This window comes from Typopeltis vanoorti, chromosome 4 (genome assembly GCF_054136105.1).
Source record: "Typopeltis vanoorti isolate ZY-2024b chromosome 4, IOZ_Tvanoo_1.0, whole genome shotgun sequence".
NCBI classification, from domain to species: domain Eukaryota; kingdom Metazoa; phylum Arthropoda; class Arachnida; order Uropygi; family Thelyphonidae; genus Typopeltis; species Typopeltis vanoorti.
Genome location: NC_143552.1, coordinates 41500373 through 41516807, shown reverse-complemented (window position 1 = coordinate 41516807; position 16435 = coordinate 41500373). Strand labels below are relative to the sequence as shown.

Here is a 16435-nt window from a genome sequence, read left to right as displayed (position 1 = left end):
GGATAATGGTGCTGGAGCATTGCTGAAATAAATGTATTAGTCTTAAGGGAGATTATGCTGAAAAATAAAAATAATTTTGAAATTATAAATTCGTTTTTTCATTGTTAGGCCAAGAACTTTTCAGACCACCTTCGTGTGTGTATGTATGTATGTATGTATGTGTGTGTGTATATATATATATATATATATTTTGCTTATTATTTTTTTAATAAGTTAGGAAATTGAATGACCTTTTTTAGTTATCTTATATTGGCTACTTAGGTGGTGCCTTTTGAAATTGTATAATTGACAATTCCAAAAGGCACCACCTACATAGCTAATGTATGATAATTAAAAAAAGGGTCATTAAATTTCCTAACTTATTAAAAAAGAAAAAAAAATCAATTAGCTTTTTACATGTACTAAAAATGCCTTTGATACTTAAGCAAAAATTATATTAATAATATTTTACATGAGTTTATTCCGGTATTATAATTTATTTAAATATGCCTACTCACGGTATTCCCTTATTGAAACTATATGATCCTACTGGCTTCTAACTCACACCAGACAGCCTCAAATGAACTGCCCTTTGCATCTCTGTCTTTTTGTTTACTTTTTTTGCTTTGACTGTTCTGCTATCATTAGCAAAACCTCTCCTCTCATTCTATTCATCTCTGAAAATACTATATCCTTGCATTCTATTTCTGCAACTATATCATCGTCCATTAACAAAGTCTGACTAATACCTATCACTTTTGAACTAACTAATGACATAAACAACTTCTCTCCCTCATTTCAAACACTTCTGCCATTAGTACACAAACATTATTATACCCCTCCTCATCCTACAACCACCCACCTTGTGTTGATTATCTCACTAATGTTAAGAACCCTGAGTTACACTCAGCATGTGATCACTCTCTTATGATCAGAATCACCACTGAAATTCAGAATACTGAACTACTGTATTAATTAAATCAATGAAGTATGAAAATTGGTGTAATGCAGTCAGGAATGATGGAATGTTTTCATCACATTTAATAACATTCATTATAACGAAGTACCATTTCAAGAAACGTACATATTTCTAGGATAAATGTCCACTCCAAAATATCCATCTGATCTGGAGACCATATCAAGACTGATTATGTGCCCTTTCTTCACCTTGAGATTCTAACTTCTTTTTTAATTTGTGATGCACACGAGACTGTAGATGCTCTAGGTCAAAATAAACTTTATTATAGAAGCATATATGTATATAATGATATATACAGAAAAAGAATTACAACTTATCAATATTAATGAAAATTTTCAAAGTATTATTGCAGCCAATTTTAAAGATATGGACAGGTTTTCCTCACACTGTGGGTGGTTTGTTATTAAATTATGTTTTTCTTTGATCTAGGTTTTTCATTTCCAGCTAATTATTACAGATATGTAAGAAGATGACACTCTTATCCCTTATATATTATACAGTAAAACTTGTCCAAGGTGGAAACTTGCTCAATGTGAATAAATTATATAGTCCCAGCCAGAAGAATAGGCATTACAGCGTTATTTATTTTGTATAATGTAGAATTTGTCAAACACAGAAACAGAAAGCAATATTTGAAGAATTTATTAAAAATTACTTGTATAAAGTAGAAAGTGTTTTAAAAATACACCTATATTTATTAGATTTTGGCACGTGTTGCTTTTACTGTTTCGTTTGAGAATTAATGTTAGTCAGTTTCTGGTAAGTCCAAACATTTCCGTAACCCGAATTTCAACAAACCGATCAGTTCATTTTTTGCATCATGGCTAAATCGCATGTGGCGTTGTCACTAAACGAAAAAAGTCGAAGTCATTGAAGCTAAAGAAAAAGATAACCTCTCAGTACTAGAAATAATGATGCGGTTTAAGTGTGGCAAAACACAAGTATACAACACAGTTAAATAAAAAGGATAAAATAATGAACAAGTGGCTGCAAGGAAATGGTTGAATGAAGAGGAAGGCAAAGGTAACTAGCAACAAGGAAGTGTGGGACTGGTTCACGAATGCAAATCAAAAAACATTCACATATCCAGTCCAATGGTCCAAAGTGAAGCTCTCGCAGTAGCAAAATCTCTCGGGGATGATCGGTTTAAAGCGTCTGCAGGATGGTTGGACAGTTTTAAGAAGAGGCACAATATTGTGTGGAACGAAGTCTATGGGGAATCTAAAGGTGTGGATGAAAGTAGTGAGTGAGTGGAAACCAAAACTGCTAGAAATGATTTCACCGCATGAACCTAAAAACATTTTAGGTTCATATGGTGAACCTAACAATGCAAATGAAACAGAATTGTTTTTTCAGGCATTAACAACAAAATCACTCACGGTTAAGCGAGAAAAGTGTACTGGGGAAAAAATGTCTAAAGAAAGACTTACAGTGTTATTGTGTGGGAATATGGTGGGAGAAATGGGAAAGCCTCTCATGACTGGAAAAGCAGCAAAACCAAGATGTTTCAAGAATCTGAAAATTAATAATTTACCAGTGATTTGGAGAAACATTAAAAAAAGCTTCAATGACTGCAGCTGCAATGGAAGAGTGGTTAAACATGTTTAATGCAAAAATGAAGAAGGAAAATAGAAATGTCATCCTTTTTATTGACAATGCTATCTGCCACACAAAGATAACACTTTCAAATGTGAAAATCGCCTGGTTCCCAGAAAATGCAACAAGTGTATTACAGCACATGGATATAGGTGCTATTTACATATTCAAATCACACTACAGATGATTTCTGATGCAATCTTTGATGTCAAATGTATAAGAAGCCGATAGCTCTTATACATTAGCAAGATCTGTATCGGTTCTGGATGCTGTGAATTGGATCGGGTTGGCAGTGAAGAAAATTAAAGCAGATACAGTAAAAAAGTGTTTTGCTAAAGCTGGGTTTGGGGAAAGCGATGTAGCAAATAATTTGGAGGAGGAGGAGCATGAAAACATTGCTGCAATATACAATCTCTGCCGAGAAAAAAAGAACTTCCCTGTGATACAGAGAACTTTGTTCAGAGTGATGACCATCTAGCCATATATTACAGCTTTGAATCTGCTACAGCTCTATTAGGGATAAGAAATACACAAAACGAAGGTGTGGAGGATGAGGAGGAGAAGCAGCCGGAGAACAGGATATTTCAATGAAGATTTGTACACATAAACAGGCCCTTCATTTAATCAGTGAAGTAATGCAGTTTGCAATTGATTCAAACTCTTCCAGCCTTCTTGAACTTGTATACAGTTAAGGACTGCATTCAAAAAGACATGATCACAAAAAAGTGGAAACGCGTTTCTTTGTTAGATCTGCGGAAGAAATCTCAATGAGTTGCATATTGGAAACGTGTAATGTGCAGTGTAATAGGAGAATTAATACTTTAATAATGTGTTATTATTATTATTACTATTATTTTAATAACATAGGTCTACAAATATCACCAAATTACAAGAGCCAGCACCGCTGATTTTCACTCATAAACAGGTATGTACCATGTAATATGATTTTAATGGATTTTAAATTTTTTTGCAATTTTGTGTAATGGGAAAACTTGGCCAATGTGGAAAATATATTTGGTCCCTTGCGATTCTGCTTTGAACAAGTTTTACTGTATTTTCATTCAGACTGTTTTTGGTTTTATTAAGAACTTTTCTCACTTTTCTAAAGTAGTTCAAGAATTAATCTAAAAAAGTTTCACTTTTGAATAAACTATACACAAAAAATTATGGAAGAAAAATAACTCATTTATTATGAAAACACTTATATTTCATGATGAGAAGAGTGAGGTCTTAATGAAATCAAAAATGCTCAGTTATGAGTGAACATTATAACAACTGGACTATTATATGAAAGAACAGGATAGAAAACAAATGTTACAGTATATTCTTTATTCTACTGGACTGAGGCTAGCATTATATAATACTAGCAGGAAGATAAGGAGCAATTTATTTATAAGGAACAACTATTAAGAAAATAAGGAACAATTTAAACTTGCACAATAAGCAACGAGATGCAAAGGCTCATTACATAAAATATATATTTAAAAAAATATGATTAGTAACAGTTCAAAATCACCAATTCTCAAAACTGAGATATTTAAACCATCATTGTGACTCCAATTAAGTTCATTATAAAAGGCATGGTAGCATTCCTTGAAAAGCATTAATCGAAAACGCACTAATCAAATATAATAACCTATGGGAAAAAGTATAATTCATTCCTCAAATTTCTTTTTTGACCCTTAATTTTTTTTTTAATAAAAGAATTAAGGTGTGTCTCAGGGCCTAGTTAAAGGAAAACCATGAAGCTCAAAGACAATAAAACAGATTCAGAATATAAATTTATTCTTCTATTTCTTACCAGAGAATTGAGTTACCGTAGTTTGGTAGGTTCTGTTTCATTTTTTCATACAACTGATGGTATGGCCCAGTTGCCTTTTCTACTCTCCTGCAAATTTTACTGCTTCTCTCTTCATCAGGGTCAGCCTCTAAGTATTGCTGCTTAAAAACTTTGATATGTAGGAAAAATACTTTCAAATTGTTTCTGTGAAATCTCTTTTGACTGACTGTCAGTGGTTAAATTTTCTTCATATTCATCAGGATCTTCTGTGACCTGTAGTGCATCTAAACTGAGCAGGTCGGAATCACTCAATTCCTCAGAATGAGATTTAATTAACTCCTGGATGTTATCATTATGGATCTCATCAAAACCCAGTTCATGCCCAATGTTGGCATTTCCTCAACATTACCCATTTCTTGAAAAACCCTCTAAAATAATTTGCATGATGTAGAAGAATGTGCTTCCAAATGTCTCGCATATTGCTAGCAGTAATTTCATTCCAAGATTGATGAATATTTTCAATAGCAAATTTAACATTAAATTTCTTCTAGAATTCTACTAATGTCACAGAATTCTCTTGAAATGATGCTTCTATTGCCTGTTTAAATGTTCTTCTCAGGTAGTATGCCTTACAGGTCGCGATAATCCCCTGGTCCATAGGTTGTATAAGAGAAGTTGTATTTGGCAGTAAAAATATCACTTTAATGTTCTCACACAATGAATCAAGAGAAGTAGGGTGACCAGGTGAAGAGCTTTAAAATCAATATCATTTCATTTGCAAAAATTCTCAACAGCTGGACAAAAATAACTTGTAAACCATCTTTTGAATAAAGCTTTAGTAATCCATGCTTTCTTGTTAGACTTCCAAATAACGGGGAAGGAAGCTTGATTAATGCCTTTGAGGGTCCTAGGATTTTGTGCCCTATAAACTACCATGGGTTTTAACTTTAGATCCCCTTTGGCATTGCCACCCAATAAAAGAGTCATTCTATCCTTTGCAACTTTATAACCAGGCTGAGAATTCTCTAATTTTACCAGAAAAGTACTGGAAGGCATTTGGTTCCAAAAAAAAAGTGGTTTCATTGACATTAAATATTTGTTGGTCACAACAGCTCCCATTCTTCCTCAATTTTCTTCAAAAGTTCTGAATAATTTGCAGCCACTTCCTTATCTGCACTTGCACCTTTGTCTGTGATTCGAACATTATGTAGGCTATTTCTCTATTTGAAATGCTCAAACCATCCAGCACTAGTGTGGAATTCTCTTCTTTTCCATCATTGATAGCCCTTTCTTTCAAGGTTGCAAAGAGACAATGCTTTTGATTTAATAAGGTTAGTGTTTAGGAGGGATCTGTTTTTGGTTACAATCTTTGATCCATGTAGAAAGAAGTTTCTCTAATTCAATCATTATAATACTTTTTTTTGAGTGGTCTGCATGCACGATGAACTTGAAGCAGCCTTACCTTTTACTTGTATTCAGCAGCTTTACTTAAAATTGCTCTTATAGTTGATTCACCCATTTTGTGTTCTTGTCCTATATCATTGCTCTGGGCTCGCCTTGTTAATTTTTCTTTATTATTTCAAGTTTTTCTTCCAATGAGATTACTTTTTGAATCATTTTCACACTTCCACTTTTTCTGCTCACTAATTCTTTTACTTATGATTAAAAATTGGGAAAATACTTAAAAAAAAAAAAGTAAAACAATTGCAAAGGAGGCACAAGATGATCAGCAAAATGCTATGTAATTAGCAGACAACACAAATTTTGGTGGGAAGTTTGGAACATAGTATATATGGGAATAGTGTAGCACTGTATGCCATTAAAAATAACTTTGTAAAATGTTTTAAATCAGTAACTAAATTATTACATCCTTTAAAATCGAGGGATTGCTGTATTTTTTTCCAGACAGCAGATAAAGACAGAGAAGTACCTGTGTTTAACTGAATTATATTCATAACAGATGTCTCTACATGTCCACAAAATTCAAACGTTTGGAGGTTCTTTCAGTGTAGATTTTTTTAAATGCAAAGTTACACTTGAGAATACTTGAGCTCAGCAAAGAAGCATTTTTAAACTGCTCAAGATAACTTAAGCTTAGCAGTGAAAAGATTGAAGAGTTACTTTTACTGAGGCTGAAATATGATTGTTTAAAAACTTTAAAATTCATCACTGATACAATGACAGTACTATGTTATTAAGTTTACATTATTACTAGCTTTGATTAACAATTTTCTATCACAATAATCCATTATAAGTCACCAGCACAGCATCGAATCTATCATTTCAGTTTATTAAGATACTACTACTATTATCAAATCTAACAAGATCTTGGTCGTCCTCTGGGTCTTTTACCTACCATCAAAAGCAACCTTTTTGGTATAGCATTAGTAAAACAGGTGTAAGTAGATAAGCTCTACTATACTCACACATTTTTTGAATACTAAAAACATCATGTTCCTTTCTAATTTCACTGACCTGGTTGGTCAAGTGGTTAACATATCTGTTTTCCAGCCAAAAGGCTGAAGGTGTGAATCCTGCTGTGGGCATGGATGTTTGCAATTGTCTGTGAAAATGCTAGTGGTGGTGGGCAGTAAATGGTGATAGTGTGCTTTGCTGTAGTTGTTGGATTGAGTGGTGGAAATGGAGAGTTGTAGGGTAGGTGTCCTCCCTCGATGAGTCTTTGATTCCATAGAGTGTCAGGTAATAATAATAATAATAATAATAATAATAATAATAATTTTTTCATTTTAATATGTTTCTGCCCATTGTCCACTCACATAAGTTTTCACAGAACTCTCATATCTATGTGAGTTCTGTGAAAATGGTTAAAGATATGAGATATTTCATACCTCATATCTTTAACCATTTGATTTCTAATCAACTCTCAAATCCACAAGTTAAGTTAAAGCTTCTATGAACACTTTTGGCTAATTTACTGCTTATTCCATATTAAATTATTCAACCTACATCTCATTATACTGGCTTCATTTTAACTTTAAAATTAAATTCACATGCATATTAATTCCTTTTTCTTAAGATATGATTTTAAGCATTGAATTCTGATATCTATAATAGAAGTGAGTTTTTTTTTTTAAACATTGTAATGGCTTTTTCTTAAAACACTGTAACTGAAATAACCAGCAAGCAATAGAAAAAACAAAACTATTAGTTATCAGAGTGAATGGTCAGTTCAGAGGAGAGATTCTCGAGCAATCCCAAGATAATAAATAATCAAACACTGAAGTTTCAAAAAATCAAAGCACTTTTAATGCACTATATAAATGGGAAGATATAAAACAATAGAAAATTGCTAAAGTTAAAACATAAAATTTCACTATAAAACAAAAACTCTGCATTAAAACTCTGGGAGTCTGCCAGATGGCAAAGTCATAGTCGGATGTGTTACGAGGTAGCAGAGGGAAAAAAAAAAGTTTATGTTATTTATTTGAGTTTTTACTTTAAATTATGGGTAATCTATGCTAGATACAATGTACAGCAAGCCTTCGATTAGTGCGCCTAATGCGTTCTTTAAAACAGGTGCATTAATCGAATATAATAACCTATGGGAAAATGTATAATTCATTCCTCAAATTTCTTTTGACTCTTAATTTTTTTTTTTTATAAAAGAATTAGGATATGTCTCAGGGTCTAGTTAAAGGAAAACTATGAAGCTGAAAGACAATAAAAGATATTCAGAATATAAATTTATTATTCTGCTTCTTAACAAAGAATTGAGCTAATGTAGTTTGGCTGGCATTTTGTTTCTTTTTTTTCATACAACTGACGGTATGGCCCTATTGCCTCTTCTGCAAATTTTACTGGTTCTCTCTTCATCAGGGTCAGGCCTTTAAGCATCGCTGCTTAGAAACTTTGATTGTACGAAAAATATTTTCAAATTGTTTCTGTGAAATCTCTTTTGCCTGACTATCAGTGGTTAAATTTTCTTCATATTCATTGGGATCTTTTGTGACTTGTAGTGCATCTAAATTGAGCAGGTCGAAATCACTCAATTCTTCAGAATGAGATTTAATTAATTCTTGGATGTTATCATTGAAGGGGAGAAAGAAATGAAGGACGTACAAGGTCGCCAACACACGAAATCACGTTCTTTATAGATAAAATTTCCTAACTGTTATACAAGCAAAATAGTTATCATTTTAAAAATTTACAATGATCATAAAAGAGAAGTTAATTTTCTGATGTGTAATAATAAAAAAAACAACTCATCCCAGAAGACGGATTGATTACCCTATTATTGGAATGGATTCTCCTTTTTGTGACATGCGTAGAAGTGTCGAAGGGTCTCGAATATGTGGGCATACTATAGCAGACGACATAAATTTTGGCAGTAAAAATTTAGAACATAGTATACATAGCGTACAAGAAGTAGTGAAGTATGCCATTAAAAATAACTTTGTAAAATGTTTTAAATCAGTAACGAAATTATTTCATTCTGGTGAGTGATTTTTTAAAATAGTTAGCCATAAAAAATGTATAAATAGAAAATTTTTAAAATCTGTAACATTTATTTTTAAGATGTATTAGGCACACTAATTGAATTTTAGAGGCACACTAATCGAATTTGGGTATTGAAAAATTCAGGGTTTAAAGATTCTTCAGAGGAACAAAATCTGTGTGTTCTAGATACTAATGATTTTATGATACCAAATTTTTGAGATGGATGGTGAGCCAATGAATTGTGGATGTAACGACCTGAAAACACTGGGTTTACGATAGAGAGAAGTGGAGATGGAACCATCCTGTTTTTGTTGGATGTGTAAATCAAGGTACATCAAGTTGTAAATTAAGATACCTTGCGATGATTCTTTTTCTAGTATGAATTTGATGTGAGGATGAAAATTGTTGATCTTATCTAAGAACAAGTATAGGTTCTTGTTCAGAATGACTCCAGACTGCAAAGACGTCATCAACCATAGCCAAATTTTTGGTTTTGGTTCAAGCATACAAATTTTTTATTCAAGGCGTTCCAGAAAAAGATCGGCTAAGTTTGGTGATAAGGAAGAGCCCACTGCTGTTCCTCTTGTTTATAAATTTTTTCTTTCCATGTGAAGTATCTGGATGTAATAACAAATTTGAATAATTCCACAATATCAGATGGAAATTTCTGAGTTAACAATTTTATTGGGGTGCTTAAGGGTCAAAGCTGTATAACTGAGAGACCTCCACATAGCCTTTAAAGGAATGCGGAGAACCGACCAGGGCTTCTGACCTAATGTCCAATCCTCACCTTCTCGTGGTGCACCCTGTTGGGTATATACCTGGATACTGAATGAACGAGGATGGGCTGGCAATTTGAGATTTACCCAACTAAATTGTATTCTTATTGGTTAAACCAAAATAAAAAATGATGGTACAACTGAAAAAATTTCATGCCGGCTGGGGCATCACCCGGTTAAACAAGGCCCCCGTTATTTTCGCCAGGGAACCAAGGTGAACAGCAAAAAGTCAGTTACTGGAACAAATCTGAAAACATACCCCAACTCAACATCACCAGAGTTAAAGATCGGTACTATCAACATAAGAAGCCTGAATAGCAAAGAAATGGAGCTTGCTGAGGAATTAGATAAGTACCAGATCGACATAATAGGGGTGACTGAAACAAAAAAGACAAAAACTGGTGAGATCTTTCTGAGCAATAAATACAAAATGTTATATTCAGTAAATGACAATCAAGGAAAAGAAGGAGTAGCCATAGTATTCAACGAGGCTAATCAAAAAAAAAAAAAAAGACAAACAGCATGACTCCTTTTTCCAAGCAGAAAAAGGAGTCATGCAATGTTGCCTACTGCATACTCTCGCCACATTTATTTACCATCAGTCTTGAAGAAACATACAAAACCATAGTCAAAGAATCAGGTTTACAAATAAATGGCACAAACATCAACCACATCTAGAGCCAGTAGGAAAAGACAATAAAAATTTTAAATAAATAATCAAAAATTATGGAATGAAAATCAGTTTAAGCAAAACACAAATCATGAAAACAGGAAGAGAGGAGAAACAAATTTCAGTAAACTTAGAAAATCATATACTCAAACAGGCAAAGAAATTTACATATCTTGGCAGTCTCATTCGTCATGACAACATAGAAACAGTAAAATTCAGATCTAACATAGGATGATCTAATATGAATAAATCAAACAAAATATGGAAAAATAACAGCATTTCAAAAAATCTCAAACTAAAATACTATAAAATTATTATTATGCCCATGGCAACATATGGAGCAGAGAGATGGATGCTCAATCAGAAAGAAATACAGAAAATCAAAGCAATCAAAATGAAATGCTTAAGAGAAATAAATAACTCACTGGTCAACAAAACAAATGAGCAAATAAAAAATTATTATTATTATTATGATTATCTCAATTATAGATTTCGTAGCTTCCCAACACAGCAAAAAAAAAACAATAAATAATAACCAACTGGTGTCATCCTCAGATAAGCTTACATATAAGCTTCGAGGATGAAAGCAGAGAAATTAGTTCTCATCCAAGATGTATTATATGTAATCAAATGCATGTAATGTATGTATTATATGTAAACAAATGTAAGTAATGTATCATATGTAATCAAATGTACATATGATCAAATACAATACCTTGGAATTTACTTCGATGCAGATATGAAATGGAATAGCCACATAAACCATCTACACAACAAACTCCAAACAATAAGTGGCAAACTCTACAGGTTAAAAGACATAGTTCCCATATGCCTAAAAACACTAATATACAAAGCACTATGCCAAAATATACTAAGATACGCTATAACAAAATATGCTTTCTGTGCGCCCTACAAATTAAATAGATTAATGTCGCTACAGTACAAAATGATAAAACTGATCTTTTGGGAACAAAGAGAAAATAATGACCTTATATATATTGCAATGTCAGAACACAAAATACTGACAGCAAAACATTTATGTCACTATGCAGCTTTGCTAAAACATTATTTTGATGCCAACTACAGGACAGTCAGAAACATATACCGTATAACAAGACCTCAGAAAACTAATTATATCACATATAAATACAATAATCACTACGGAAAGGCCACGCAAAACTTCTACATCCCAGACATGATAAACAAATTACCTTTTGAATACAGAAACCTTACAAACTACAATAGCCTGAAAAGAGCTCTAAGGACATACTATGAACAAGAAATACGCACCCAAAATACCATACAAACTTAATGAAACACAATATATTCGCTTCCAGTTCAGCGACGCATCGATACATTCCAAGTTATTGTGTGTGTGCGTGCGCTTGCACGTGCGAATTTCTTAATCATAGATTTCGTAGCTTCCCAACACAGCAAAAAAAAAACAATAAATAATAACCAACTGTGTCATCCTCAGATAAGTTTACATATAAGCTTCGAGGATGGAAGCAGAGAAATCAGTTCTCATCCAAGATGTATCATATGTAATCAAATGCATGTAATGTACATATCACATGTAAACCAAAGTCTGTAATGTATGTATCATATGTAAACAAATGTATGTAATGTAAGTATCATATGTAAACAAATGTATGTAATGTAAGTATCATATGTAAACAAATGTAATCAAATGTATGTAATGTACGTAATAACTGTAACAAAAGTATGCAATATAGAGTGATTATATCCATTGATATTGTATATATAGAGTGTAAAATTGCAAAGAAACATCTGTAATAATCATCATTATGAATATTATAATAATATACGTTGTAAACAGTTATTGTTATTATTATTATTTAAAAAAACTTTATGTACAAGAAAGTATTTGTTATGCATAATTGTTCATATAATGTATGTAATTTATCTGAGAAATAATAAAAATGTTAAAAAAAAATTATTACATAGCATCTCCAGGGAGTCCAAAGACTCATCGAGGGAAGGGAACCTATTCCCCACTTCTCCATCTCCACCACTCAATCCACCAAGTTCAACTACCATCATCATCTACACCAATGGCATCTATAGCTGACCACCACCACTAACATTTTCACAGACAATCACAAACATCCATGCCCACAGCGGGATTCAAACCCGCAACCTTTCGGCTAGAAAGCAGATACGCTAACCACTCAGCCAACACCAGGCTGGCATAATCTTTCCTATCTTGAATAATCACAGCCTTTCCTTTGTCCACTTTTGTAATAATTAAATTATTATTATTCAGTGATTTCAGTGCTTTAAATTCAGAATAAGAGAGATTACCTAAACCATAGAGAAGATATCACAGATATAATTCTTAAACAAAAATTAAAATGGTGTGGAAACCTCTAGAGAATATCCTCTCAGTGATTACCAAACAGCCTTGAATGGAATCACTGGAGAAAGACAATCAAGAGGGAGATCAAAGAACTTGGCTATAGTCATTGAAAAAAAGGTCACAATTATCCACAATTCTTCTGTCACAAAGATGACAGAAATTGTTAGAGATAGAGCCAGTCGGTGATGACTTGTTCATAGGGGGATTCAACCTGTCATCTAACAGATGAGGAAAAAAAAAAAAAAAGAAATAATGGATATGAAAATTCCAAAAGTTGAAAAGGAAGTATTACAGATTTCTATTCAGTTTTCCTAAATGATATACTGTCAGTTCTCTAACTTATGATTACTCGAATTTATGATGGTCAGTCAATTGATCCTGTTATTATTATTTTTGATTCCTTACATGACTACTCTGTGTGCAGTATGATAACACGACTTGCTTGTGGCTGAAAGACAGCTATGTTTCTTATTGTTTGTCTCAGTCATGACGTGTTGTCTAGCATCTTGTAGTGATTTCATTGAAGATTTTCTTGGTAGCATTATTTCTTTATGAAAATGGCAGGTGATAAAGTGAATCATCAAGTGGTGCAGAAAAGAAAAGAGACACTAATTTAGGAATGAAAGTGAAAATAACTGCGCATCTGAGAAAGGAAAAGCTGTTGCTGCTATAGCACATGATGTTATAGTTATAGCATTTGGTGATTTTGGACTTACCACTATATCAACTTATGATGTAGTCATTAGAATGAAACCCTGTTGTAAACTTGTGATTTCATTGAAGTCATTCTAAAAATAGAACCTAAATGTGTTTTTTTTTAACTTGCAGTTGCTTCATGAAAAACTGATAACCTGTTTATTGCCTACAGTCATGTATCACCAATAAAATGAGTTTTTCTTCATTTCTCAGAGACTGATAAGCACACCAATATATAAGTAGCTAACATTGTAACTTCAAATAGTAGTTACAAATTAGTCATGGCATTAGCAAAAACTTATAAACTGATCAGGTCCAGAACATGTGACACACAGCAAATTGGACAGAGAACACAAATGCAATTAATAGACAAAATTACTGTTAGTGGACAGATTATGGATGGCAGATTTTGTATTACAGACAAGGTCTTCTGACAATGTGAGTCCTTGGGAGTCACAAAGAAGTTACCTAATAAACATATTAGATAACCTATCCCACTAGCCAGGTTAACACCTGTATGGTGAGGACTGCTTGACTGGTGAGCAGGCAAAAATTTTCCAGACCCTGACCATAGGATTCTTTGAGCTAATTCTACAGTACTACTGAAATATCTTTGTTTAAAAACATCTGTTCAACACAAGTCTTATTATAGTGACAAAATGACAATCACAAAGATAGACTTTCTATTATCAAAGAGTGAAAAACTGTAGTTTTGAAATGGATTCATTTTTTTTAATAGTATTCAAATATTTTTAACTGTATGGCTGCTAAGAGCATTATTTTAATTTAGTATACATGCACTTGCACTTAAAAGATGACCACTGTTTAACAAAAGTTACAGCTGCAATCAGCTCTGTCTGAATTTCCCATTATTCAGTTAGTCTTGCATGGAAATACATAAGGCAAATGTATGTTGTTAATAATTTTTACATAATTAAACTTTTAATTAATCAACTGTTATGCATCCCCCCTTGAATAATATAAAAAAAGTTATTTAAAATGGGCACTGTAAAAAGTAATACCTTCTTGAGTGAGTTGCAAGTTGTGGAAAAACTGGTACTCACTCTATTGTGTTTGAATTTTTCCATTATTATTTGGATGGCTCTTAAAATGAAATACATGATGCTAATACACAAAGCAAAATATCATTTAATTATTTCACTTCATTAACTATGACGTGTTTTTTTTCTCCTTGAACAATAAAAAAAAGTTATTTACAATGGGCACTACAGAAATAATGCCTTCTTGAGAAAGTACCAGATTTAGGAAAACTGATTGAAGTGGATGCTTAAGGGTCAAAGCTGTATAACTGAAAGGAGACCTCCACATGGCCTTTAAAGGAATGCAAAGAACCAACTAGGGCTTCTGACCAAATGTCCAATCCTCATCTTCTTGTGCTGCACCCTGTTAGGTTACTGAATGATACTGAACGAATGAGGATGGGCTGGCAATTTGGGCATCCCAGTTGCCCAAACTGTATTCTTATTGGTTTAAATCAATAAAATGATGGTACAACATGACAGAATTTCATGCTGGCTGGGACATCGTCCGATTAAACAAGGTCCCCATTGTTTTCGCCAGGGGACCAGGGCGAACAACAAAACAGGTAACAGATTGATTTGGAGGAAAACTGTAGATAGCAAGTAAGTAATGATGTAAATTTTTCAAGTAGTACTATCATATCCCTTGAGGGTTCATGTCAGGAATTTGATGATGATAATGGTGATAAATTTCTGCATCCAAATTCATAAAATTTTTATGTCCATTAAAACTATTTTTATTATAAACCACAATGAAAAAATATGAAGTAAAAATTGTGTGAATAACATTTTATGTAATCTATAAAATAAGGTGAAGTCATAACATTATTATTATTATTATTATTATTCTGGCCTCCATGGAGTCAAGAGACTCATTATAAGAGGACCTTCCTAGGAAACAAAGTCTATTATACCTTGAATTCACTGACCTCACGACTCTATCAGGCAATGCATTCCACAATTCAACCGCTCTCCACACAAAGATACCACTCCTCACCCTCTTGCTCACAGCTTCCTTTTGTAACTTCCAGTGATCGCTCCTTGTCATCATTCCTTCCTGCTGTCCCACCAAGTGGAAGAACTCCCCAGTGTCAACCCTGTAACTGCCTCTCAACAGTTTAAAAGTCTCAATCATATCACTTCTTCTATCCATCTAACTCTCCAGTCCATATTCCTTCAGCCGATCCTCATAACTAACATTGTACAGTTCCGAAACCATCTATATTATCTGCCTCTGTACCCCTTCCACAGTTAATTTATCCTCTTCAAATCCTGGGGACCAAATTTGAGAACAATAGTCTAAGCGTGCTCTGATCAGAGTCTTATACAATAGAATGATAACTCTTTTATCTCTGCAGATCAGCGTCCTTCTTAGTATTGCAGCAATCCTCTGAGTTACCTTCACCACCTTTGTAATATGCTCCCTGAATTTCAGTTTTCTATCAATCATCATGCCCAGATCTCGTCTCCTCTACTTCCTCACAAAAGAAACCACTACAGCTACAGAAACCACTAAAGAAACTAGTACAGCTCCTCCAATTGAGTATGTAGCCTCCCATCGATGTATCCCAAACTTCAAGACTTTACATTTTGCTACATTAAACCGACACCCCCATTCATTTGTCCATCTGTCTAGTTTATTCAAATCCTCTTGCAGGGCTGCCATATCTGCACTATTACTGATAACCCTTTCCAGCTTCACATCATCCACAAACAACTGAATATCCCCTTGCAATTCATTGACAATGTCATTGATATAAAGGTTGAACAATACAGGTCCCAGTACTGAGCCCTGTGGAACCCCACTTGTAGCATTCTGCCTCCTTGATATTTCCCCACCATACACAACTTTTTGATACCTATCAGACAGCCAATCCTGAATCCAGTTGACAGCTTATCATGTGGTACCCTATCAAATGCCTTTGCAAAAAAAAGCAGTATATGCCTTTCCCTCATCAACTGCTCGTTACTTTATGCAATCATATTACTAAAGCAAGAGCACCCCCTTAACAAATCCATGTTGATTCTCACAGATAACATTACCCTAATCTGCCCTACCATATACAGCATTGGGCAGA

General features: G+C 33.5%; 1 protein-coding gene across 1 annotated transcript in view; it reads right to left on the bottom strand.

The window, feature by feature from the left end:
* Positions 1-1002: 1002 nt before the first annotated feature.
* Positions 1003-16435, bottom strand: part of LOC150107252 (tRNA dimethylallyltransferase) — a 193727-nt gene continuing 178294 nt past the window's right edge. The window contains exon 11 of the mRNA XM_090391751.1: positions 1003-1200. Coding sequence (XP_090247877.1) covers positions 1118-1200 — 83 coding nt within the window. The 3' untranslated portion in view covers positions 1003-1117. The remainder of the gene's footprint in view (positions 1201-16435) is intronic.